The 26,340-nt window shown below is 49.1% G+C and overlaps 1 protein-coding gene and 1 long non-coding RNA gene across 11 annotated transcripts; one reads left to right on the top strand and one right to left on the bottom strand.

Annotated features, from left to right (window-relative positions):
- Window positions 1-10,380: 10,380 nt before the first annotated feature.
- On the bottom strand, window positions 10,381-17,623 carry LOC121134328. The gene is made up of 3 exons (XR_005871410.1): window positions 17,468-17,623; window positions 11,928-11,998; window positions 10,381-10,723 (listed from the first exon to the last, which is right to left on the bottom strand). It is a non-coding gene; the product is annotated as an uncharacterized LOC121134328 (long non-coding RNA).
- Tbata (thymus, brain and testes associated) lies at window positions 11,865-25,998 on the top strand. 10 transcript variants are annotated; one of them, XR_005871408.1, is made up of 14 exons: window positions 11,865-11,980; window positions 12,475-12,629; window positions 13,879-14,036; window positions 14,350-14,532; window positions 15,291-15,526; window positions 17,813-17,968; window positions 18,765-18,892; window positions 20,785-20,961; window positions 21,661-21,721; window positions 21,946-22,339; window positions 22,712-22,793; window positions 23,510-23,654; window positions 24,874-24,926; window positions 25,769-25,858. XR_005871408.1 is itself a non-coding variant. In XM_040732444.1 (14 exons), exons 3-14 carry the CDS (start codon window positions 13,990-13,992, stop codon window positions 25,852-25,854), a joined length of 1,671 nt encoding a protein of 556 aa, XP_040588378.1. In that variant the 5' UTR covers window positions 11,866-11,980; window positions 12,475-12,629; window positions 13,879-13,989; the 3' UTR covers window positions 25,855-25,998. The 10 variants fall into 10 exon arrangements, 9 of the variants coding, with proteins under 9 accessions (XP_040588383.1, XP_040588378.1, XP_040588376.1 ...); XM_040732444.1 differs by having other exon boundaries at window positions 11,866-11,980; window positions 21,946-22,262; window positions 25,769-25,998; XM_040732442.1 differs by having other exon boundaries at window positions 11,866-11,980; window positions 21,946-22,323; window positions 25,769-25,998.
- The last annotated feature ends 342 nt before the right edge of the window (window positions 25,999-26,340 follow it).

Raw genomic sequence — 26,340 nt, 5'->3', positions numbered from 1 at the left:
ACAGGATTCCTGAACCTTATCAGCCAACTAGTCTAGGTGAATCAATGAGCCCCAGGTTCAACAAGAGACTCTGCCTCAAAGAATAAGGTAAAGAACAATTGAGTAAGACACTCAAGGTTGACCCCGGTTTCTACATGAATACACACACACACACACACACACACACACCACAAAGCGGAATGTGAAAATTTTTCTCCAGAGGGTTTTTTTTCCAAAGTCAGTTCATTTCCTTGCTGAGTAGCAATGATCTAAACAGAGGGCTCTTAGTCCCAGTTGAGCACACAGACAACTAAGGATTAGCCAGGCAGGCAGGAGAGGCTCTGGCTGAGCAAAGTGCACTTGTTCCGCCACTGGTGGCGGCAGAAAAGCCAATGTGGCCAGAGACAAAAGCAAAAGAGGGCCTGGCATACAACTCAGCAGTCACAGGTGTATAGGGCAATGTATGACCAACCTTCAGCTGCCCAGGTAGGTCACATGGGAATAAAGGCCACAGGCTCAAGCATCCACTCATTCATCTATCAAAATGCTAGATATCAATATCTTGGGTATGCAGTATCTCATTGCGCAAGACATATCTCTGCCAGCGATCTGGTGGGAGGGCACAGATAAGCATAATAAACAAGTTTCTTTATGATGCCTTAGAGGGTGCGGAGCCCTGGGAAACACAGCAGTGGGGTAGAGTACTGGAACAGAGAGGGTGGGGCTTCGTGCCACAGGTCATGGGTTCTGCAGCCTTAACATGTTCCAAGGCAAGACAAAACCTCTTTTCCCCTCCACAAAGGTCTCTCAGTTCTGTCTACTAATCTGTATTATTTATTAGTTGATTATCTTGAGATAATTCTTGTTCTTTTATTAATTTTGGCAGTGCTGGCAATCCAAAGCCTCACATTGACAGGCAAGTGCTGTACCAGTCAAGTCAGACCTGCACAGCAAGCACCTTTCCAGTTATCTCTGCATCCCTAGTTTAACTTACTGGGGCCTCTCCCTTAACCATCCAATCCCTGGTTCCATTTATGGTTTCCCATGAATCAGCATCAGTACATTAGTAACCAACAGGGTGGAGTCTGTGCTGATGCGACAGCCATCTCTGTTAGGGATGAATTATAGCCCTGATAATCCTTGTGTTGAACACCTAAACCTCAGGTCCCTAGATTGTAACTACCAGAAAAATGAAATTGAGCGACTGGAGAGATGACTAGTCAGTTAAGAGCACTGACTGCTCTTCCAAATGACCTGGGTTCAATTCCCAGCACCCATATGGTGGCTCACAACTGTCTGTAACCAGTTCTAGGAAACCCAACACCCTCACATAGACATACATGCAGGCAAAACAGTAATGCACATTAAATAAAAAATAGAGAAAATGAAATCATTGTAGACATAGTTGTAGTTTCAGGACCAGCTGGGTGCCTAGTTCCAAATGACTAGTATCCTTAGAAAGGGGTAACTTGGCAAGATGTCTCAGTGGATAAAGACACTTGTCACTCAAGCATGATGGACCAAGTTTGCTATCTCAGAGTTCACATAAAGGTAGAAGGAGAGAACCAACTCTTTGAAGTTGTCCTCTGACTGCATGTATCCCATCCCCTAACACACACACACACACACACACACACACACACACACACACGATTATTGTGTATGCACATGCATTGTGTGTGTGTGTGTGTGTGTGTGTGTGTGTGTGTGTGTGTGTGTGTGGTTTCTTGAGACAATGTTTCTCTGTGTAGCTCTGACTGTCCTGGAACTCACTGTGTAGACCAGTCTGGCCTCAAACTCACAGGGATCCAACTGCCTCTGCCTCCCCAAGTACTGAGATTAAAGGTGTGCACCACCATGCCAGGCCATAATGCTTTTTTTTAAAGTACGTTTTAAAAAGGAGAAATTTGAACAGATGTGGAATGGAGGTGACAACTTGACTTTAAGGCAAGAGCATCAGATCACCAGCAAATGAACAGGATATAAAAAAGAGACAGGAGACACCTATCTTCCCAGCCTTCCAAAGTATCTACCTTTCCCAGCACCTTGACCTCAGACCTCTAGACTCAAGAGCTGTGAGACAATAAGTTTCTGTTATTCACAGTGATGTTTTATCTCAGCATCCTACTTAGCAAATGAATAGACCTAGATTTTCAGGTTGCCCAGCTAAACAGGCCCTGCATGTTTACATATGCTCACACTCCCTCACTGCCCAAAGATCAGGTGTTGTAAATATCCTCAATGCAAGGATGTGGAGGGTAGGGATTTTTAAGATGCTCTGACCTCTTGAATGAAATCCTAATGCCAGTATCATCATCAAGTTCTGCCTCCTCTTGCTCTCTCTGTCTCTTTGTCCTTCCACTGGGGGTATGGCAGACTCAGAAGGAACTTCAGTAGATACTGCCCCCTGGGTCTTGGACTTCCAGCCTCCAGCATCATGAGCCAATAAATGTTCCAAGCTGTGGGGGTTCTGTCAAAGTAGCACACGGGAGGACAAGAACCGAAAGCCCTGATAGACTGGCAAAGGAGATAGGGCAAGTGCCAGGGTCATTCTCCATATAAAACAGCTTCTTGTTCCCTCTGAATATCAGTGGGGACACTGGGTTGGGAGGTGTCCAGAGCCCTGCTGTAGCCACTGCCAACCTGCTTCCTGGTGGACAAGCAGCCTGAAGCTGGCGTTTGTGGATCAGCTTGAAGGGACTGCTATTCTCAACTACTGAGTGTAAACAGGACCCAGTGTTGCAAGGGGCACTCAGAGGAAACTACTTGCTCAGACATATTTTGAAGGTTCACTCTTACTGTCTACCATTCATTTGAGCATTTCAAATGTATGTAATGTCCACAGGCTGTCTACCCAGACATCTGTCACTCCTCACTATTACACCATATTAGAGACAGTGTAAAGTGGCTTCTTTTATGAAATCATACCAGTCTCTCCCACACAAAATCACACAAGTCCTTTCAAACAAACTGTTCACAGCAACAAGACCCCAGGGAAGTCTTACAGAGTCTCTGGTTGAGAATAGAAGGCCCTGCGGGGATTGCCCAATGTCCCTGGATGCAGTATCACAACCACAAAAACAAACCTAAACCCGAGGCTTGTTGGCAGAGAATCAGTCCCAGGATATGCATCAGTGAAGGTCAACAGAGGTGGCCTGGGCCTTCCCCCAGGCCATGTGGAAAGCTCTTGGCTGGTAAGAACGCAGTACATGGTAAGCTAGGGCAGCAGTCCTCTGTCAGAGGGTGGAACAGGTCTGCAGTGAAGCCTACCGTATCTGGAGAAGACATCAAAGATAAAGACACAATCCAGAAGCTGGCTAACTGAAGCTGTTCTTGGACCTGGTACCGAAGGTCCCTTATAATCAGCTTCTGCCTCGATTTACCTTCTCTCCTCTGTCATCCTCACCCTCGGACTGCACTCCTGCATGTATGGCTCTGCACCACTGTGTGCAGTGCTTGTGGAGGCTGGAAGAGGATGTCAGGTTTCCTGGAACTGGAGGTACAGACAGTTGTGAACTGCCATGCGGGTGCTAGGAACCCAAACCGGGTTCTCTGCAAAGGTACACAGTGCTCTTAACCGCTGAGCCATCTCTCTGGCCCACTGATTCCTTCACCTTTGTAAACTGTTTAGCCTATTTCATGATATATCTCATAAGTGATTCTGGGACTATGCTGGAGAGGGTGATCATAGCAAAAAACAAACAAGCAAACAAACAAAACCCAACAACAACAAAAAACAGGATTATACATTGTGTGACAAGATTACCTAGAAGTCTCCAGAAAAACATATTTCAGTTAGTATTAAGAATGTAGTGACCAGTCCTCCATTTTAGCCATTTTAGCAGCCATTACAGGCTAACATGTGCTTGCATGACCTTGCTGCTCCTGTCCTGGTCACTAAGGTCAGATGCCCTCCTCATGGCAAGGAGCCAATCAGAAGTTAGCAGGCAGGGCTGTGCTTTACGGCTCTGGGTGTGCTTTACGGACAGTGCACAACAGTGACGTGCAGAGCATAGCAACCACCCTGGGAGGGCTTATGGGCCATAACAATCAATTGACCAATCAACACAGGGCAGGTCACCCAAACCTGGAAGTGCACCAATCCTGAGACTGTTTCACACCCCTAGACACTCCCCTTATGCTGCCCTTTAAGGTCCCTGTCTTGAAGTTGCTTGGGGTCTCTCTCTAGCCATTCGCCATGGTGTCGGGGTAAAGGGCCCAAGCTAATGGGTTAGCTCGTTAAATATCTACAATAAAAGACTCTTTGCTTTTGCATCGAAATGGGCCTCTTGGTGATTTTTGGGGTTCAGAATTTGGGCACAACAAGAACTTTCCAGGACTGGAGAGATGGCTCAACGGTTAAGAATACCAGCTGTTCTTCCAGAGGTCCTGAGTTCAATTCCCAGCAACCACATGCACAACTATCTGTAATGAGCTCTGGCACCCTCTTCTGGCCTGCAGGCATACATGCAGAACACTGTATACGTAACAAATAATTAAATCTTAAAAAAAAAAGAAAAAACTTTAAAGTCAACAGAACTATGTCACAAACTTCAAAGCAAGCTTGGGCAGTACAGAGTTGCTGAAGACTGTATGAGATCATTGAGAATGAAGCAGGGATCTAGGCAAGAAGCAGATAAATGGATGAATAAATACCTGCAACTCTTCATTCATTCATTCATTCATTATTTGATGATACTGGGCACCAGGTGCTGTGACAGGAACTTGAAAGACGAGCACAGAACAAAACACTCCCACGTAGCTACCACACCTAGGTGCCATGCCGGGTGACAAACAAGACAAAGGAAGCCTTTCACTTCCTGGAGTTTATACACTTGCATACACTTATGAGGACCACTGGGCTCTAAGAAAATGTGAGCAGAGAGCTAGGGTGACTGGCCAGAGAAAAGCCGTTTCTGATGAAAAGGGCTGCCTGTAGGGCGCTTGTTCGCACCTGGCCGTGGACTCTCTAGGGAGTTCAGGTGCCTCTGTCTCCTGTACCGGCTTCTCCCAGTTCGCTGACCCTTCTCCATGTTGGTTTAGACTAGCCCACACAGGTCAGCCCCAGAGCTGGGAGTCCTGCTCAGACGACAGCTCACCACGCTGATCAGCCCAGAGGAGACAGGTGGGCTGCAGTCACACCTCCCTCTTTCTTCCCAACTCCACTGAAAGTCTATCACAGACTCGGGGTGAGAGGACACAGCTAATGTCAGAGCAGCTGCCAAGCATCGGGCACAGACTCAAGTCTCAGAGCAGCCAGCCCTCATCAGAGCAACCCAGTGACACTGGCCAGAATCCAGACAAAGCAGAAAGCACACAGCCTACAAGACAAGGGCATGTGGGTCCAAGAGTTCCTCCCACACACTCTTAGAGAATAACATCGAAATACAGCATTCATTTCAAAATATCTGCTTCAATAGGCTAGGCCTTTGTGCTGGCTGATCATATAGGTGCTATACAATCACCAAAAAGCCCTCACGGGATGAGCAGAATCATTGTCCCTGTTTTATAGAAGCTGCCAAAATGCATCCATAGCCACATAGGTACAGAATAATGACCCAAGTATCTAGGGAGCCAGGGTTTCTCATCTGTCCTGTGGACCCTCTCGTGTGGTTAGATGAGGACCCACTAAAGCATAGTAAGTCAAAGCAAGCTACTCTCTCTGAGTTCTGAAAACAGATAAGCCCTCAATAGTATACAGTGTAGCCAGAGAAGAAGTTAAACTATGAGTTACAGAAGGAATAGAGCAAGAAGATATACAAAGAAGAAAGCTTTTTCATGTCACAAAGAGGTTGTCAGAAAGATATGACAGAAGTCACAAAAATACAGCACTCAGCCATATGAAAATATACTTGGTTTTATGCATTGAATAGGGCAAAGAAAAGCTATGCTTAGGTAGCATTTGTTTCCAGTAAATTGGACAGATTTTTCTTTTTATGTAATGATGGCCCTAAAGAGATGAAACATTTAAAAATCAACTTAATAACAATAACAATTATTACTACCTTAGTCTTCTCAACAAACTGTAAGAACAAGAAATGTAAATCTAAAGAGAGCAGGATGATGTGGGAAATTAAAAGGGCCAACAGCTGTTATCCTCCCTCTCAGGAATATGGTGCAGGAGAATCATGAGTTTGTGGTCAACCTAGAACAAAGCGAGAACTTATCTCAGAAACCACAACCAAATCAAAAGGGGACCAACAAGAAATAGGCAAAGAAAGAGAAGGATAAGGAGGAATAAATAAATAAAATCCATAGGAAGCAGGGGAAACTAAAAGCATAGGTTAGAAGCTTGCACTTGAAGCCTGATTCACACCTTTAATCCAGCACTTGGGAGGTAGAGGCAGGTGATTCTCTCTGAGTTCAAGGCCAGCCTGGTCTACAGAGCGAATTTCATGACAACCAGGGCTACACAGAAACACTCTAACAAAAAAAGAGGGGAGAGGGTGCCCTTGAAAGCACAAGGGCCCATGTCCTTCCTGGAAAACCCTGACATTGTACAGCTCACATCACAACTGGCTGAAACTCCAGTTCCTGGAGATCCAGTGCCCTCTTCTGACTTCTGTGGGCACCAGGCACACATGTGATTCACAAACATGCATACAGGTGAAACACCTTTAGACCTTATACTTAAATAAAAATAAATAAATCTGTCTTCAAAAGAGAAGAAAAGAACAAAAGCCCAGAGCTGGAAATCTTAGACTACTGGGTATCAAAATGGCTTTGACCTGGGCTTGGGCCTGCAAGCCTCTAATCCCAGCCTGCAGCAGAGGGTAGAAAGTTCAAGGCCAGTCTGTACAAGGTAACAAGACCTTATCACAAAATACAAAGTAGAGCAATGAGACAGCACTTGACTAGCACCCCTCCCCCCAAAAAAAATGAAAGAAAGGAAAAAGCAAAAGGGATGAGAGGAGGGAGGAAGACAAGGAAGGAGGGAGGGAAAGATGCATGTAAAGTGGCTGTAATTAAGAAAGTGCAGCCTTGGTGTAATAATGCAACACACAGAAGCTCAGAGGCAGATTCAAAAGTAAGGATGCTTTGTTGTTGTTGCTTTAAAATTTTTATTGCATTTTCATTGTGTGTGAAAGAGTGTGTATATGTGTGAGTGTACATGTGTGTGAGTGTGTATATGTATGTATGTGTGTCTGTGTTTATCTATGTGTGAGTGTATGTACGTATGTGTGTATATATATGTGTGAATGTGTATGTATGTATGCATGTGTGTATATGTGTGAGGGCATGTGCATGTATGTGTATATGCATGAGTGTGAGTGTATATATGTGTGAGTGTGTGTATGTATGTGAGTATGTGTGAGTGTGTATATATGTGCGAGTGTGTATGTGTGTAAGAGTGTGTATGTGAGAGTGTATGTGAAGTGTATGTGAGTGTGTATGTGTGTAAGAGTGTGTATGTGTGACAATGTGTGAATGTATGTGTATATGTGAGAGTGTATATATGTATGTGTGTGTATGTGTATGTGTGTATGCGTGAGTGTGTGTGTGTGTCTAGATCAGAGGATAACTTGCAGGAGTCAGTTCTCTCCTAAACCCTGTAGGTCCTGGAGATTGAAATCAGATCATCAGGGTTGGTGGCAAGCAACATCACCCACTGGACCATCTTGCCAGCTTTGTTCATTCTTAAAGAGTCTCACTCTGTAGCCCAGGTCAACCTTGAGCTCAAAGCAATCCTACTGCAGCCTCTTAAAGGCTACAATTACAGGCATGAATCCTCATGCCCAACACAAATAAGTGTTTATTTGGAAAACATAACTTTACCACTCTCCTATGCCATACACAAAGTCCCCAGTTGCCCATAAGATTCAGAAAATAATATGGAGACTATCTTCAGAGCCTCAGGTAGGCAAACTATTAAGGATAAGATTGATAATTGGACTATAGTGAAATTTATCTTTATCAGAAGATTATGTTAGAGCTGGTGTGGTGCTTTATGCCTGCAGTGTCAACACTCAAAAGCCAAGACTGGAGGAGACTTTAAGTTCAAGGCCAACCTAAGCTACTTAGGGAGACCTTTTCTCTAGAAAAGCAGCAGAGATAACTCAGGGACCTAAGTTCAATCCCCGTCAAAGGGTGGGGAGAGCAGAAAACCAACAAATTAGAGCTAGAACAAGCCCTGATCAGAGAGACATTTACAACATGAAGATCTCCCTGATCCTGAGTTTCCTTGGTCCAGGTTTAAATGAGATATAACATCTAAAAGGGCTGCCACAGTTCTTGGCACATAGGAGTTCTGCCAGAGTTTTTCATGGTGGGGGAACTTATTGTAAAACTATTGTCAAGAAGGCATACTACTTACAAGCAAAATTAAAACAAGTCTTTACATTAGTAGGAGACACTAACCCCTGTGCTATGTTTCAATATGAATTCACGACTATTTGACTAAGACAGGAACTAAGAGATCAACCTCTTGAAATGTCACTCCTTCCTACCTTCTTCCTCCCTTCCTTCTTTCCTTTCTTTCTTATTTATTCTAACTAGGATCTCTCTGTTTATATCAGGCTGGACTGAAGCTAGAGGTAATCCTCCTATCTCAGTCTCCAAATGCAGCCCCCCTGGCTCCTGTCTCTGACACCCCTTGAGAAGGGTCTGAGGGCTCTCCAGCTCCTCTGAAAACCAGTCCTTAAGACATTTAAGCTAGCCCTTGCCTCCCTCACCCCAGTCGCACTCAGCACACAGACCCTGTGGCAGTTCTATACACAATGGAAGCATTAAAGGACACGGGTAGGGAGGTTGGGAGGGGAGTTTCCCCTTAGCTGTGTCAGCAGACTTGGTGAGAAATCCCCCCAGAGTGCTGGAAGCTGCAGGAAAGGGACTGGCCATGGGGAAAAGTCCCCCCTTTTTTTAAAACACAGTAGGACATGCGAGAAGGGCTTTCGAGCTGGTTCCAAAGGGTCACCTGAACCCTGCAGAAACAGGCCCAGGAAAAGTCCCTTCTCAGGGAGAGAATGTTCCCCACACTTCATGGGAGTGGGGAAGCTTTTGAAGCAAGGGCAAAGTCAGAGACCTCTCTCCTCTGCGGTGGCTGGAGTGTCCCTCCAGCAGGGAGGGGCAGAGCGTTGGAAGAGTTTAGGTTTGCCCATAGCTATATCCATCTCAACCCCCTTGCTCCCCGGGGTTTACCCACAGATGCCTCAGGACACTGATGTGAGCCAACCCTGATAAAGCCACACCACCAGTTTTCGAGATCAGCTTATTCCTTAGGCCAGCCTCCAGCAGCTTTCTCAAGCCTTCTTGGCTTACAGAGCCTATACTCATGCCTCTCAGCCCATAATAGCCCTGCAACCAAGGATTGACCTTGCTGCCACTTTACAGAAGTGAGGTTGAACTTCAGAGAAATAAAGTGAATTAATCACAAAAAGCAGTTATGGGCTGAGCAGTCACCCTACTGTAGATCCCTGCTTCTACTTAGTGAAGTGTCCTTTTGAACATGTTTCGTGTGTGCAGGTTCAGGAGAACACGTGTGCACGTGAAGGGCAGGGAGAAACTTAAATGTCATTTCTCAGGCATCATCTATTTTTAAAAAAACATTTTGAGACAGGGTCTCTTACTAACCCAGAGGTGGCACCACAACCAAAGCAACTTGAGGAGGACAGGGTTCACATTTCCACTTCACTGTCACCAGTGAAGGAAGTCAGGACAGGAACTCAAACAGGGCGGGGAACCTGGAGGCAGGAACTGATGCAGAGGGTTGCTGCTTACTGGCTTGCTCAGCCTGCTTCTTATAGAACCCAGGACCACCAGCCCAGGGATGGCCCCACCCACAATGGGCTGGGCCCTCCCCCACCAATCACTAATTAAGAAAATGCCCTACAGGCTTGCCTATAGCTCAGTCTTAAAGAGGTCTTTTCTCAATTGAGGTTCCCTCCTCTCTGATGACTCTATCTCGTAACAAACTGACATAAAATTAGCCAGCATACTATGCTTATGGCCCAGGAATTTCAGGAAGCCACCTAAATCTGTCTGCCTGGTGCTTGGATTGCAAATGGTCCAGCTTTTTTGGGGGGGGCAGTGGTTTTGTTTTTTTTTTTTTTTGAGACAGTTTCTTTGTTTAGCCCTTGCTGTCTTGGAACTTGCTCTATAGAGAGAGATCTGTCTGCCTCTAACCCCCCCACCCCTCTGTCCCCATCCCTCACCCCCTACCCCTCATCCCCTACCCCCTACCCCCCAACCCCTGGCCAGGAGCTAAGATTAAAGATATGTGCCACCACTGCCCATTTTTTCTTTTTAAATAATTTATTTGAATTTTATGTGCATTGGTGTTTTGCCTGCATGAATGTCTGTGTGAGGGTGTCAGATCCCCTGTAACAGGAGTTACAGACCAAGTGGGTGCAGGGAATTGAACCCAGGTCCTTTGAAAGACCAGCCAGTGCTCTTAACCCCTGAGCCCTCTCTCCACCCCACCCCCCCTTTGCAACATGTGGGTTCTGGGTGTTGAGCTTGAAAGTCCTCAAGCTTGCAAGATAAACACTTTGCACATTAAGCCACCTTCCCAGCAGCGTCACTTTTGAGTATCTCCAGCATGCATGTAGTCAGGCACTTCACTCTCTTGTAGACCAGGCACTAGCTCTTGTAGACCAGGCTGGTCTCGAACTCACAGAGATCCACCTGCCTCTGCCTCCTGAGGGCTGGGATTAAAAGTATGCGAAGGCATTTCACTCTCTTCAGTTCATTTATTCTTCAGGACAAGTCCAGAAATTGGCAGGTGCTTTCATTCCACACCCCTAGACTAGACAGTAATTGTAAGAGATCAGTTTCAACACCACATATGGTGGTAAACACTTCCGTGTGTTAACATACTCTCCAAGAGACAGTAAATGGGAATCTTGTCTCTATTTCAGAGCTATGGGGACTGAGGTTCAAAGACATTTGTGTTCACCTCACAGTAAATGTCAGAAGGGTGTTGTGCCAGGTTTGTGGAATCCCAGAGACTGACCCAAGGAGTTGACACTTCTGATGCAAAAGGTTTCTTTAAATTGTTCAAGCTGGCCAGCTTGGATCTCACCCTATGGTGGGGAAATGAAATGCCAACCAGCCTAAAAGAGAAGCTTTTAAAGGAGTAGACCATAAGTTTAGAGTTTCCATGGTTACTTAAGGTCACACAAAGTACAGAGTAAAGCAGTAACTATACATTTTAAGCCAGATGCGTTTGAATAAGGTAAGACAGGGTTACAGGGTCACAGGGTCTGTCAGCCATCCCCTGGGTGGAGGGATCTTTACAACTATGACTAGCAATTAGCAAACAGGAATGTTGACCCAAGCGGTGGAAGCTCACCTCCCCTTCTCTTGAGAGCGGGGCTCAGGCACCAGCCATGGCATTCCCAGTTATTAGAAGTTCTCTTTTCAGGGCCTGAGTTTTTAAACTTTTATTAATTTTACTTTTGGTTCCCCAAAGGGGATTTGAACAGAGGATACTTAGCTCTCCACATCCCGGGCAATGCAGGCAGCTTAACTAACGGAAAACCCTAATCCTCCCTTGCTGCCACCCCTCCACTGGGACCCTCTAGGTCCTAAGAGGTAACCAACTACCCTGAGTACTGATCCCAAGAATCAAAGCTCACAGAGGCAGACTGGGCACAGCAGTAGCTGGATATATCAAGCTGGCAAGCCCAGAATCCGGCCTAACCAGAATCCTTGGCAAGATTTTCTCTCTCAGTCTGCTGCTGGCAGGTTGGACCAGGTAGTCAACCTTCTTATCTGGGTCCCCATTGGAAGTGCTTCGATGGGAAGTGGAGGAGGCTTTTCGTGGGACAGGAGAAAGTCCTCTGCCATTTGTCTACCCACCAGAAGGGGAAAGATGAACCTCATCGGGGTGGAGGAGAAAGATTCTGGGGCTCTGTTCCGGAGTTGTGGGGAAGGGGTAGCCTAGCAACCACTGGGCTCAGCACGGTCACAAAGCAATGGGTTTGCCCACAGTTCCGACAAAGCCTTACCCTCGATTAGTCTTCTTATCTGTCCTGGTCAGGCACCAGGGGACATCTTCCTGGTAAGCTCCGGGACCTCTCTGGAGGGCGGGAAATGAAATAGGCTCTGGTGAGGACAAAGGAATGGGGGACAAGAGGGTATCCTGTGATTATATTGGTGGCTACCTTCAGCTCTCCTGTACCTGACTGTCAAGGAGCCCAGGGACAGATGCAGGGAACGCAGGGATGACCTAAAGTGACCTCATCTGTCTCTCCCACTAGGTCCCTACTGACACCTCTAGTGTGGGTGGCGTCTCATAAGCTCATTAAAGTAGTTTAATGGTCATAAGGCCAAAAAAACAAAAACAAAAACAAAAAACATAACAAAAAAACACAAGAATCCATGTACAACACATGTGTAACTCCCATATTGGCTGTACACACACACACACACACACACACACACACACACACACACACTAACATGTATGTGAATTGGGACCCTGGAAAAATGGATTTCTTGCTGTTGTGATGGTCAAAAGCATTTGAGAGTTCTAAAGAGCACCTTTTCCTGTAGGCGGGTGGATGAGGGTCTTCCAAATGCCCTGTCTTCAAGCATGAAGCATCCAAGCACTCGAGACAGCACTCAGCCCCTGCCATCGCTGATACCTGCCTGAAGCTTCCTGAAGAGGGAGCCCTGCTCATTGTTTTTAGACAAAAGATCAGGAGCCTGTGAGTCAGATGCTGGATGCTGGTCCTTGCCTGTGCAGCCTCAAGCGAGGCCTCTCAGAGAGCCTTGCAGATCTGTGATCCTGGGGGCCTTTCCCAGAAGGCACTCAGTCCTGTCTCTTGCCCTTGCATCGGGTCTATAGATTTAATCACAATTCTTGGTTTGCCACCTATTACCTTTCATGCATTTCCTTTAGTTGGTTTACTTGATAGTGCACTGGATTGTCGTAAATGCACCACCTGTAAAGAACCATGGCATTGCCACTAACACATCTCCTGTGTACTCTTCTCTTCCTTAATAATGCCACTAGGGGAATTTCCTTAGTTGTTTTATTGTCTGCCCTCATGTGTGTGACAATTCTGTTTGCCCTAGAGATTGTGTGTATGGGTGTGTATAGGTGTGTGTGTGTGTGTGTGTGTGTGTGTGTGTGTGTGGTATGTAGGCAGTTAGTAGCCTCCTCTACTTGTAGGAGTTGGTTTTCTCTTTCAATCATGTTGGTTGCAGGGGTTAAACTTAGGCAGGGGGCAAGTATCTCAACCTGTTGAGCCATCTTGCTCACTCTGTGAACTTTTACTTAAGAAAAAATATTTCCAAGCTGGGTATGGTGGGGGCACCTTTAATTCTAGCACTCTGGAGTAAGAGGCAGATGAATCTCTGTGAGTTTGAGGGGAAGTCTGGGATGGTCTACATATCAAGTTCTAGGCCAACTAGGGCTACATAGTGAGACCCTGTATCAGTGGTTCTCAACTTTCCCAATGCTGCAACCCTTTTATACAGACCCTCATGTTGTGGTGACCCTCAACAATAAAATTATTTTGTTGCTACTTCATAACTGTAATTTTGCTACTGTTATGGGTTGTAACGTACCTATCTGATATACAACCCCTGTGAAGGGGTCATTTAACCCCCAAAGAGATTGTGACCTACATGTTGAGAACCATTACCCTATATGGTTTTCTAAATCATGCTGAGTACTATGTGAGATTTACCCATGCCATGGCTGTCACTATGGTTCACTGCTTCTCACAGAAACATACAAGCTCCATGGTCTGAACGCAGCCCAGGCTTACTTGTGTTTTCAGATACATGTGATGTCATTTTTTTTCTGCTTTGGGCCCTCTGAATAGCACTACGCTCACAGACAAACCATGTTGCACAGCTGTTGGAGTTTTTCTTATGTCTGGGAGAGAAACTACTGGGTGATACAGTGTTCAGTGTTACCACATACTGTCTGTCCCCTTCTTCCCTCAGATTGTATGTTCCAGTTCATACACCCCCCACCATTCCACCAGAGCTGTGCCATCCATCAAGAACACTGGCATTAGGATTCTAGTTTTTAGATCTCTCACTGCAAACCCTGTGATGACCATGGAGGTGAAAACCCAGTTGGCTGAGCATCCACTAGCAAGGTGAGGACCTGAATGCACACAGGGCAGAAAGGAATGTGCGGGGACCAAAAGGGAGAAGAGGCAGGATGGAAGACAAAGGCAACCTTGGAGGAACTTGGTAAACTGGGGTCCAAGTTCCAGAAAAGACCCTCCCTCACCTTGGAATGCCATGCACCAGGGTCTGGGTAGCTGAGTGGGCACGGGCCTCTGAAATACAAGCTAGGAGGCAGGGCCGGAGCACAGGTGCTCCCCAGTTTTCAGTGACTTCCTCTTATTTGGGGGTAGAGGAGGCTATTAACTGCCGCTTCAGAGGAGTTTGCTTTATTTCTTTAAGACCCAGACTGCCTAGATCTGAAAGGAGAATGGAACAGGATACTCAGGGGGCCGCCCAGCGACAGCCCCCCAGGAATCAGGGGAGGCACGCCTTGCTTAGCATATTCCCAGCTCAGCTCCACTCCACCAAGGGACCTCCCTGCAGCCAGGGCCAGCGGGAGAGGGAAGTGCGGAAAGCCACCAGGCAGGTGGTACCTCAGGCCCCCCTGGGATGTCTTTGGATCTAGACTGATCTCCCTTTCTGTCAGGGACAGAGGCAAACCGTCCTCTGATCCTGGGGGTGGGGCGGGGTGCTGGGAACCTGAGACAGCTGGTCTTCAGCCTAGCCCAACAAGAGTTGGATGCCGCTTCCCTCTATGCGTCTTGGGTGTCAGGTCCGCGTCTTCTGGGAGGGACCACGTGGGGAAAGGGCTCTGGGGTTTCCCTGGCCTTGGCTCTAGTTCCGATCCCTGAGTGCTGAGTCTAAGATAAGAAGGGCACAGGGGAGGGTGACAGCCTAAAGCTGACTTCTTGGGGTTGCCGAAGTTTTGGTTTGGGGAGAGGTCTCTAATGAGGCCAGTCTCTGTTCCCAGAGAATATACATAAGGGTCTTTTTGGTGCATCGTAGGGGTGTGGTGACTAGGTGGGTCTGAGGCTTCTCTTTCTGGTTTTAGATCTGATCTCAGGAAGAAAGCGGGGATCCTGGGAGGTTCCATCTGCTCTCTGACAGATGGACCCCAGCTCCCTACCAAGGCATCTTAGGAAGACAGAGGCTCACTGGGACCGGATGGCATCATTGGGAAAGGATTGTGGGGAAATCAAGCTTTGGGGACCATAGGGCGGGGGTGCCATGAAGGCAGATTTCCGCCTCTGGGACTTGGCCTCCATGATAGGCACTTGAGTCCCGAGGCCTGGTGAACCAGAGGAAACACTATTCGTCTCTCTTTAACCATCCCCTTTCAGTCCAAAGGCAGAGCCAGAGTCTGAGAAGAAGCCAGCGCACTTTCCGAGGAGCCTCGGGGATGCTGGGTTCCAGAAAGGGCCTGTGGTCCCAGGCATTGTGGATTTCGATCTGATTCAAGAGGAGCTGAAGGCCTTTAAACCCCAAACACCAAGTGCCTACCGTTTTGGACGCCTCAGTCACCATTCCTTCTTCTCCCGGCACCACCCCCAACCACATCATGTGACACACATCCAAGGTAGGATCAAGTGGCTGTAAGGCCCTGCAGAAGTGGGGAACACCAGCTGGTCATGAGATCTGGTGTAAAGGCACACATTCTTTATCCATTTCCAGGCAGAGCCTAGAGAGCATGGGGCCTGGCCAGCATCCCAAGGCTGTCCAGTGGCCAAGCCATGGCTGACCTGGGGGACTGGGGGAAAGTGCAGGCTGTAAGGGTATATCAGAGGTCCCCACAGAATTTCCCTCCCCTGAGTCAGAGAAAGGGATGCGTGTCTCACCCCAGAACTATGCTCTGACTTCCGACTCATGCTGCCTCGTTCTTTTGACCATCCACCCACCCACTCATCCACCCACCCACTCATCCACCCACCCACTCATCCACCCAACCACTCATCCATCTGCAGTATTTACAGAGTGTGAGTTGTAGGATGACATTTGTCTGGACTCTAAGGACATGACAATAGGCAGAACAGACTACTGTCACTGCTGTCCTGTAGCTGACATCCATCTGGGAAGGATGAGACATAGACTAGTTGTCACTGTTAGGTTTGAGAGGGGAGATGGCCACTTTCAAAAGGTTGTCACAAGAGACCTAGTCAATGACATGATATTGAGAAAGACTAAAGGAATTAAGGGTGGGAGCATGACTCAATCAAGCACTAGAATGTCCTGCAGAGGGACACAATGGCCCTGGCTCTATTGGAGGCACAGCCGGAGAGCCCCTTGGGTATCTGGAGCAGAGTCAGAAGGGGAAGGGAACAGACGTTTCAGAGAGGCACTGGAGCGAGATCAGGTGGATCCTGCAGGCCACTGGTGCTGTCTTAAGCCGCCCAAGCGTGACATATGTACTCTTATAACCCTGGCATTTTTTGGGATGCAGAAAGATCACCACAAGTTTGAGGCCACCCTACATAAGTGGTCCTGCCTAGCCTGAGCCACCTAGTGACAGTCTGTCTAAAATTCATAATAACAATCACTTCACTGAGTCAAGTGGGGCCCTTGGGAGGGTGACAGCACAAACAAGGTCCCGCTGGCCTTGTTGGGAGCTGAACCATTAAGCCTCGGAATATCCCTCAGTTCTAGTCTAGAGGTCCAGAAGGGAAAGCCCCAGGAAGGTGAAGTACAGGGCAGAGAGGCATCGGCGTCATTCCTTAATGGTCAGCCTGAGCAACTAGAGAGCTACAGTCCAGGAATACCTAGAGATTAGGAGACGTGAAAGACTGCAAGGAGCCAAAGAGCCTGGAGAAGCCAGTAGACCCTGAAACCAAAGCAGTCAAGGCCTAGCCAAGCATAGTGGCCTAAGCTTGTAATCTGAGAGCTGCGGAGGTGGAGACAGGAGGATCCCTAGGACTCACGGGGCCAGCCATCCCAGCTAAATGGGTGAGCTGCTGGCCAATGAGGGACTCTATCTCAAATAAAACAGGTAGATGGTGCCTGGAGAACAACACTGTTGTCTGGCCTTCACCTGCACACACATACATGAACGTGCATGGTTATGTTCGTGTACACACACACACACACACACACGAACACACATGCATGCACGTTCGTGGCTTGGCTTTGTGTGTATATGTGTGTGTACACACATTTGCACTTATGAATATATCTATGTCGAGGTATGTATGTGGAGGTCAAAGGGCAGCCTCAGGGGTCAATCCTTGCCTCCCACCTTGTCTGATACAGAGTATCTTTGTTTCTCCCTGTGTATGCCAGGCTAACTGGCCAGCAAGCCTCCTTGATATTTCTCCCTGCCCTCCCCTCCCCATAGGAACACTAGATTACAATTGCTCACTTACCATGCATATGGCATTTATACATGGGTTCTAGGGATTCAAAGGCAGACCCTCTCATTTGCATGGCAAGTGGTTTTACTCACTAAGCCATCTTCCCAGCCCTTTTTAAAAAACCATATGTCTGGGCATTGAACTCAAATCTTTTTGTTTTCAAGGCAAGCACTTACCAACTGAACTGTCTCCCTGGCCCCCACAGTCTTCATCTTTAAGCCATGTACAATTTATTGACCTGTCACGGGAAGCCGGAAGGACCTCTGGAGATACCTTGAAGACTTGACTCTGTCTTGCCTCTGCCCAACTCACTGGTGACTCTGAGCAGGTCTTTCCTGTTCTTGTGCCCGTGAACACGGTGGCTGTTGGTCTAGATTTTTGGCTCTGATGACATGAGCTTGTGGTTACAGGAAGAGGAAGGCCTGAAGGGCTCCCTGCCCCCTCACCACCTCTTTCTAGCCCTCTGGAGCTCCTGGGGGTCTACCAGGCCCCTCAACTCACAGATCTTCTCTCCTCTGCAGATCTCATTGGGAAGCCTGTCTGTATGGTCAGGGACGAGTTCTCTTTGGCACCTTTGACTAAGTCTGCACTCTTATCCGGCTGTCTGATGGGGATACCCACCATCTCAGTCCCTGTTGGGGACCCACAGTCCATTCGGAACCCTCAGCTTTCTTCTGGTGGGTACTTTGGCCACACCCATCTACCTGGGGCCTCATAATTCTCCCAAAGTGTGTGGCTGGACAGGAGCTCGAGAAGAAAAAGGCCATTGCTCTTCAATTGGGATTCCCCCTTTCCCCTCATTTCCTGGGACAATTTCATTTGTTATTCCCTAGGCCCTAACCCGAAAAAAGGGCACCTGCTTGGATTTGTGGTGTTTGAGGAGTAACAAAGAGCAGGAGTTAAGCTGATTTTTGGATATAGTCATGTGACATGTGACTTGGAGCTAAAGATGAGAGTAACGCTTGTAACATTTAGTGACATGTAGTTTAACAGGCAGTAGTTTATCAGGACCTCCAGCTGCAGTGTTGGAAGGACTTTGGAGGCCAAGCCCTACTTTTCTGCTGCTAGGTGTGGGAAAGTCAGGAGGGTAGGGTGTGCTAGAAATCCTGTGGAACAGGGTGACAGCCAGCACAGGGCAGAGACACTTGAGGGCTGGCTACGGAACTACACCTGTCTAGAGAGCTGCTCAATGTCTTAACAACAGGCATGGCATTTCCCCCGAATCACATTGTTAGCTCCAGGCATCTAAAAGGGAAGAGAATCCAGATCAAACCACTTACATTTAAACGCAGGAGCCTGATGTCCTCCAGCATCCCCCCAGAGAGGACTCAGGGAGACTGTCAGCATTAGCAACCCTTGTTCCATGGTGGTTTCTAATGCTTCTCCCTGGGGATAGGCATTTCCCCTCCATCCCAGTCCTGAGGACACGCGGAGGGCAAACAGGGCCCCCAAGACCTTGTCCTGTCCTTTCAGAAGCCTGGAAGAAGAATCTAAAGGACCTAGCTTCCCGAGTGGCTAACTTTGCTAAGGAAACCGAGGCAAGGGCCAATGAGGCTGGTCCTGCTGCTGAACAAAGAAGCGAGCCTGGAAAGAAAGCCTTTGTGAGTCCCTCCAAAGCTCTGCTGCTGGCACGGGAGGGGGCCCTGCTAAGGGAGGATGGTGACTTCTGAGCAAAGGCCCGCTGGCTCACTTGGGAACGTCTTTAGAGAACAGAGGCTGGAGCGCAGGGTAGAAGTGGGTGGCGACGAGAGCTGAGAGGAGGCAGACTTGGATGGTGGGGAGGAAGAATTTCTTCCTAAGTTCCCCCACATGGGTTAGCATCCACTCTCATCAGGAGGGAGAATCCTTGGAGGTTTTCAGACAGAGTGGGGATGATCTCACACGGCCCTTCAGGGACAAAGTAGAAAAGGCAGATAGATGGTCTCGGGACAGACCTGGCCCTTTGTAATGGAGTGTTCTGGGTAACCCACCTGCAGGGGTGGGGACATGGCTTCTTGTCCCTGCTTGCAACGAACTCATTAGGGTGCTCAGGATAAGTCAGATAGGTGTCCAGGTCTTATTTTCTTTAAAATGTGCTGGAAAATGGCTGTGTCTATCAGCATTAGGGAGACAGAGGCAGGAGGATAACTGCAAGTTTATAGCTAGCCTGCTTTACGCAGAAAGTTCCAGGCTTGTCAGTGCTGCTTACTGAGATTTTTGTCTCAAACCAAGTAAAAGCAAAGCAAAAACAAGCAAACAAAAAACAACCAGGTAAAGTCTACGCTTTAGCTGGAATTACACTGACAGGAGGCTCTAAGCCTGCCCTGTACCCAGAGATTTCCCAGGGCAGGAAAAAGGGTGTCAAGGGCTGGGACTTACCAATGAAAGAAAGAAAGACAAGCACTTACCTTATGAGCATGGCGCAACATGCACTCAACCCCTTGGGAGGTAGAGGTACTTGAATCTGTAAGTTTGTGAGTTTGAGACCAGCCTGATCTACACCGTGAGTTCTAACACAGTCAGTTCTATGTAGAGAGACCCTATCTCAAAAACGAAACAAAACAAAGCACTTGCCTTATAAGCATGAAGACCCAAGTTCAATCCCCAAAACCCACTTTTAAAAAGCCTGAAGGGTGGGAGTGGGGTGGTCTGAGAGATGGCTCTCCAGCCAGCTAAGAGAGCTGTCTGCTCTTACAAAGGATCAGTTCAGTTCCCAGAATTCACATGGTGGCTCACAACCATTTGTAATTCCATTTCCAGATCAACAAAGGACACTGCACACATGTGGTGCACATCCAGACATGCAGACAAACACTGGCACACATGAAATTAAATAAATCTTGAAAAAAAGGGCCTGGCATAGTGATTCATGCTTGTAATTTTTACTCTAGGGAAGCAGAGAGACAAGCAAGTTCCAGACCAGTGAGGGACCTTGTTTCAGAAAAAAAAAGGGAATGACACTTGAAGTTGTCCTGTGACCACACATGTGCACACTCGAGCATACATACACGTGTACCTGTATACATATGAAAATGCAAAAACACATGTACATGCTCAAAGAATGCATACACACATGCACGCACACACACACACACACACACACACACACACACACACACAAACACAGGGATAGAGAATAAAGGATGTTTGTTACACTGTGAGGAACAGACCTCAGACACAAGAGCAGTAGAGCTGAGAATCAGAGTTGACACAGGGGCACAGGACACTACTTCCCATACCTCTGATGTTTGGAAGAGGATCTGCCTCTGGGGGAGAACAAAAACCATCAGGGCCACCTTCATTGGACCCTGGGATGCTGAGTTAGGATGCAGGAGGAGCCAGGGCCAATGAAAGAGGACCCGGGACAGGGTGCAGATGGCTTGATGGCATCCTAGGTCCCTGCTGGAATCTCGGGGAGGCAGCATTTGGTGTGGCCTGGCTTCTTCCTTATCTTTTCCCCCTGCCTTCTGCCACTCTCACCAGCTCCTAGAATCTCTTGTCACTTTCCTTCCAGCTGAAGGAAGAGCCTCCTCAGAGGGAACAGGGGGCAAAGTACTCAGCTGAGACGGGTAGGCTTATCCCAGCTTCCAGCTATGCCCTCAGCCGCCGCAGCCGCCAGGGCCAGCGGGGCCACCCTTCTGGCAGCGATGGAGGAGCCCAAGCCTCCATTCCACAGGACCAGGATCTGCTGGTAAGCCCCACTCTGGAGGCAGGGACTGCAGTGGTCTCAGCCTCCAGGTACCCAGGGCTTTCCACCCAGCACCGTTCTGGCCTGCCTTAGGGTGGCTTCTCCAGAGACACTGCCCCTAAGACTGTAAGATCAGAAAGCCTGTGCCCCAGGAGTCCTTCTCCTGGGCTCTGAGCGCCACTGCCTCTAGACAGCCTGCCATCATCCTGACCCTCTCTGTGTAAGTCCTTTCTCGTGGGCCATTGGCCCAATTGGGAGCATGCGTACGTTATCACGGCATTACCATCGAAGCACCTTCCCAGTGCCAACATTCATTGTTCTTGAGAAAGTTCTGAGAACCTGGGAGGGAAGGGCCTGCCCAGAGCATTGCCCATCTACAGCCTGCAAGGCTAGCCTGAACCCAGCTTCCTGTGTTTCTTTCCTCATCAAGACTTGAAATGAGCCCCCCACTGTGTGACAGTGCATGAGGGCGTCGGCGACCCCTGTGAGAGCGCATGAGAGCCCCCCAGAACCAAAGTGTCAGCACCTCTCGCTGAACGGCAGCGCTTTTGGGCCCAGCAATATGGGTAGATCAGACACATTTCAGGAACCCCACTCAACACACAGAGAGGTTTTAGGCTCTTTGGGGTGATGTCCTATGGCAAGGTCTCCCAACGGACGACCAGCAAATCCAGGCTAGCACTGGTACTTTCTCCACCACAGGGCGGCCTCACCGCACCTGGAGTTAGGTTCTCAGGTCTCGTGGGGAGGGGGCCCAGGGCAGGTAAGGAGGATGAGAAGAATGGGGAAGGGCCAAAGGGCAGTTCAGGGTGGGAGCTGCGAGTGGGTGCTGGGTGGGGGAGGCTAGGGTGGGTTACAGGCCTGAGGGAGAAGCCCAAGCCAGTTCCTACTCCACCGAGGATAAGGTGGGCCTGCCAGGGTCTGATAGACCCTCCAGGTCCTTAGGAAGGCTTCCTGGAAAGTGCTAAGGGAGCCCTACTTTCCTAGGACTCACAGAGATCCACCTCCCACGGCGGGCCCCCACTCCAGACTTCCATAGCTACAGTCGCCACCTGCAACATGGCCTAGGAAGTCCCCAGAGCACATCCAGGAAACAGCTGGACGATATACTGCCGCTACTTGACTGGAGGAGAAAGGGGGAGCCACTGGCTGAGGAGGCAGCTAGGAGCCAAGAGTCCCGGCTACTTCACTGGATGGAACCCCTCACTAGGCACTTGGCAGAAGCAGCCCACTCTGGCCAGCAGACTGCCTACAGCGAGTCCCCCACCTCCTGGCAAACATCTCCAGATTCTTGGCGCTCCTGGGTGGGGAGGCCCTTGGGATACCCCCAATCACCACCCAAAAGATCCCAGCATGTAGGACTCGGTGCGTCTCTGAGGAGGTGACTGGCCAGCTCTGATTTTGCTGTCCCAGTGAGGGGCCCTAGGTTCCAACCAGCCCAATGGAGACTATGGGGCTGAGAGGTCTCACCTCTCTGATATCTGAGGCTTGATTCTGTTCTAACAGTCCCCACCTGATGCCTTCCTTGCTTGAGGCCTCGTAGTCTTTACCTGGCCAGCAGGAATCCTAAGGACAACTGTGAGAAAAAAGACCCCCCTCCTCAAAGTGCTAGGTCTCATGGAGGAACTTTTAGAGGGAAGCACTTAGCCAAGCATGTGGCCCAGGGACCCCGTGCCAAGGGGAGGAGGCTGCTGTTCCCTGGCTAGAGTGTGACAGGGGCCCCCCTGACCACAGCCTGTCCTCTTTCACACAGATCTTGGAGCTTCTTTGTCAGATTCTACAGACGGATTCTCTCAATGCTATCCAGTTCTGGCTCCTCTATGCCCCGCCAAAGGGTGAGGACACCATGGGTAGACCTCCCTCTATATCAGGGATTGCTAAGACCTCGCCCTTATTCCTCATCCTGCAGGACAGATGCCACTCAGCCTTCTCTATTTTTCTCTTTGGGAGTCCCAAAGCAACCCAAAGGCTTCCCAACATCATGTGTCCCTGTTCCTTGGAGGGGACCCCTTTTTGGTACTGACCTCAGGCATAGGTGTCTGGGAGCAGGAAAGAGCCAAAGATTGCTCCCAGCAGACCCAGCCCCCCCTGCCCGCTGCAGGAAACACATGCACACACAGGCTTGAACACGGAGCCCACAGATACACATCTGCTTTGGAACAGTGAGGAAAGGGGAGAGGAGAGAATCCCCAGGGAAGGAGCTTCAAAGCTCACTGGAGGAAGGGGTGGGAGAAAGGAGGCATGGGGGCCAACGGGGTGTAAAACCCATTAGATTCCCAAATGTGGTCCGGGAGTAGGGAGGAAGGGAGATGGGAGTGGTTGGAAGGAGCCAAAACCAAAATGTATATGGGCTTTCGTGGTAGGAGGGGACGATGTAGGGCTGAGGACTCTGCCCAGAGCTACAAGCACTGTGGGGGCCTTCCCTGGGATCGGGGAACCTATGGGGAAAGCGCAGGATGATCAGAGGATGCTGTCCTTCACCAGGGTGGGGACGAGCTGGATGAGACAGGAAAGGGGTGGGGCTGAGGACCCTGCCCTGTGCTGTTTTCAGAAAAAGACCTGGCACTGGGACTTCTGCAGACAGCGGTGGCTCGGCTCATGCCCCAGCCTCTCCCCTCCCTCCCAGCAGAGAAGCTCTTGAATCAAGTCCAAGAGCTTCAAGAACCTCCTCAAGAGACACAGCAGGCAACCTACAGGTGGGCTCAGGGCCCTTCACCTGCCCTTCTGTTCCCAGAACCACGCCCTGGTCATCAGCATCCACCCTCCCTGGCTTAGTGACCCACCTGTAATCCCAGCACCGTAGCAGTGGGAAAGGAAGGCAGGATCCTTGAGAAAAGCCAGACTAGACGGGGTCAGGGAGCTTTGGATGCAGGGGAGAGATCCTGCCTCAAGGCACAGGGTGGAGAACATCCATGCGGGTGCAGGACCTCTGATCATCACATGCTCACACAGCAAGTGCCGTATGGCTTAGCCATCCCTCCAGCCGAACACTGAGGATTGGAAACTGCAGAGTCGAGAGGCTGGGAAAAGCCCATCTCAGGGGGTGGGAGGTGCCCTGGCCTGATGTTCTGGAATGAGCAGGCTGCAGGGACTAAATCTTGGGGTGCTGGGGCACTGTTGAGAAAGTGGCTTAGGCTTGGGGGGACGTATTTTGGTGGGTGATATTTTGTGAATCAGACTGGCCTCGAACCTATTGTATCTGAAGATGACCTTGAACTCAGCCCTCCTGCCTCTGCCTCCTGAGTGCTGGATTGTAGGTATGTACCACCACATCCTTTGTAAACAGCTCTGGGGATGGAACCCAAGGCTTCAGACATGTCAGGCAAGCACTCTACCACCTGAGCTATAATCTTAGCCCTAGGGTGTCCTCTCTCAGGCCCTAGAGTTGATTTTCTTTTTGTATTTGAGAGAAGATCAAGGGAGGGATTCATTGGCAGACTGTTGGACAGGCCCTGGGTTCAATTCTAGTGCTGCAACATAGTAAATATGCCAATGGGAGGAGACGAAGGGAAGTAAGCATTACTGTGCCGGGACGAGAGACCCCAAGTCGGCCTCTTCACCCCTCTCTAAAGCCTCCTGCCGGAGTTGTAGGGAAAATGACGTGGGTGTGTGAAGTCTAATAGTAGCTCACACAAGGTAAAGGAACATTAGTTGCTTGTCCAGAGCCAGCTTGGCAGGCAAGGGAAAGTCTGTAGCCCTGGATATCCCAGATAAGGCGACCTTGGTTCCCCATGGCTACAGCAGACACAGAATCACAGCTTTGGAGGCGCAGGAGGCTATGTGGGTCCATCTATGCACAGTCCTGCACCACCTCTTCTGGGAGCTGGTGGTTGACCACACCTATGCCACCTCCCAACTCCTAGTCAACATCTGTAGACTCAGCCTCCCAACCCTGTCCTTTGTATTTGGTTATAGTCCATCCCTGAAGAAGACGAAGACACCACCTTTATCCAAGACAGACAAACCAGGTAAGAGCCCTCAAAGGGAGTTAATTATTCTGGAGGCACACTGAGGCCAGCTCTAGATGGATTCCTGCCCAAGGAAGTTGAGTCACTTCTTCAGGCAGGAAACATTTATTGTGTACTTACTGTGTGTCAGGTTCTGGGGAGTCATGAGGGAAGAATTGGGACAAGTTCCTATGTCGTTGGGGCTGACATCTTAGAGAGGAAGTGTACAAAGGGAAGAACCTCCAGGAGGACAGCAGGTTAATTGGGGAGGGGGCTCCCTATGCTGAGCCACAGAAGTGTCCACCTGGGAATGCCCTACTTCTAGTAGAGCACTCTCCTGTCTGGTATACTGATGGAAGAACAAGCCGGCCAGGGTATCAGAGCCCTCTGAGGGGGGCAGCAGTATGAGGTAAGACAAGACAGAGCCAGTCTTTTGAAGAGGAGAGGTTATGAGTAGGATGTAGTATGTCCCTGGGGTCACTGTGCAAGGCGTGAATGGGGGTGGTGATGGCAAGAAGGGAAAAGAGAGCCCAGAGAGGATGCCCTTGCAATGGACATAGTATCTTAGACCAGAGAGTGTGAGGGCAGGGTGGAAAGGAAGGGAGAGAATGCTTGTCGACAGTGGATATGGTTCTCCCTTGCCAGGTTGTGTAGCGTCCAAAGGGCCCAGCAAAGTGTCTGGCATGCAGTAGGTACTTGACTCGTGTTTGGTATCCAGATAAGAAAGGACTTGGGAGTGTTATGGTTCATGGAAGTGAGCCAGCTTGTCCCAGGTCCCCCACTGAACTGAGGGCAAAGCTGGCCTTGACACTGGCATACCTCCATGTCATTCCTCTCTTGGCATTGCCTCTCCCGTCCTCCAGAGTCCATGGGAAAAGCCCAAGTCCTCCGCGTGCATCCCAGCAAGGACTCAGAGGAGAAAACAACCAAGTCAAAGGCAGAGAACTGAGGAGCAGAGCTCAGAGCACGGAGATTTCTGCCTGGCTCAAAGGCATCTTCTAAGCTTGGGGAGGAGGGGTTCCTGTCCTGCTACGTCAACACCAGTCCCTGGTCTCCAACCACACTCTCCTAAATAAAAGACTGTCTTCCCTAAGTGAGAGCAGTTCATACCACTCATAGTTAGCAAGGATCTTCCCATCAATCAATGTAATCAAGACAATCTCACATGGGCCTGCTCAGAGGCCTGTCTTGTAGGTGATTCTAGATCAGAGATTCTCAACCTGTGGATCACAACTTCTCTGGGGAGGCCACATATCAGATATGTACATTACAATTCATAACAGTAGCAAAATCACTGTTATGAAATAGCAGCGAAAATAATTTTATGGTTGGGGGTCACCACAATGTGAGGAAGGGTATTAAGGGGTCACAGCAGTAGGAAGGTTGAGAACTGCTATTCTAGACCCTGTCAAACTGACACCATACCTGGCTCCAG

This window comes from Mesocricetus auratus, unplaced genomic scaffold (assembly GCF_017639785.1).
Source record: "Mesocricetus auratus isolate SY011 unplaced genomic scaffold, BCM_Maur_2.0 Super-Scaffold_100027, whole genome shotgun sequence".
In the NCBI taxonomy this organism is placed as follows: Eukaryota; Metazoa; Chordata; class Mammalia; order Rodentia; family Cricetidae; genus Mesocricetus; species Mesocricetus auratus.
This window is presented reverse-complemented; position numbering and strand designations above follow the sequence as displayed.

Bases quoted from the DNA above. Each gene is read 5' to 3' on its own strand.
- Tbata (XM_040732442.1), top strand. From the start codon at position 13,990: ATGACCATGGAGGTGAAAACCCAGTTGGCTGAGCATCCACTAGCAAG. The intron at 18,893-20,784 runs GTGAGTCCCTCC...CTTTCCTTCCAG, and splicing joins AGCCTGGAAAGAAAGCCTTT to CTGAAGGAAGAGCCTCCTCA. The intron at 22,324-22,711 runs GTGCGTCTCTGA...TCTTTCACACAG, and splicing joins ATCCCAGCATGTAGGACTCG to ATCTTGGAGCTTCTTTGTCA.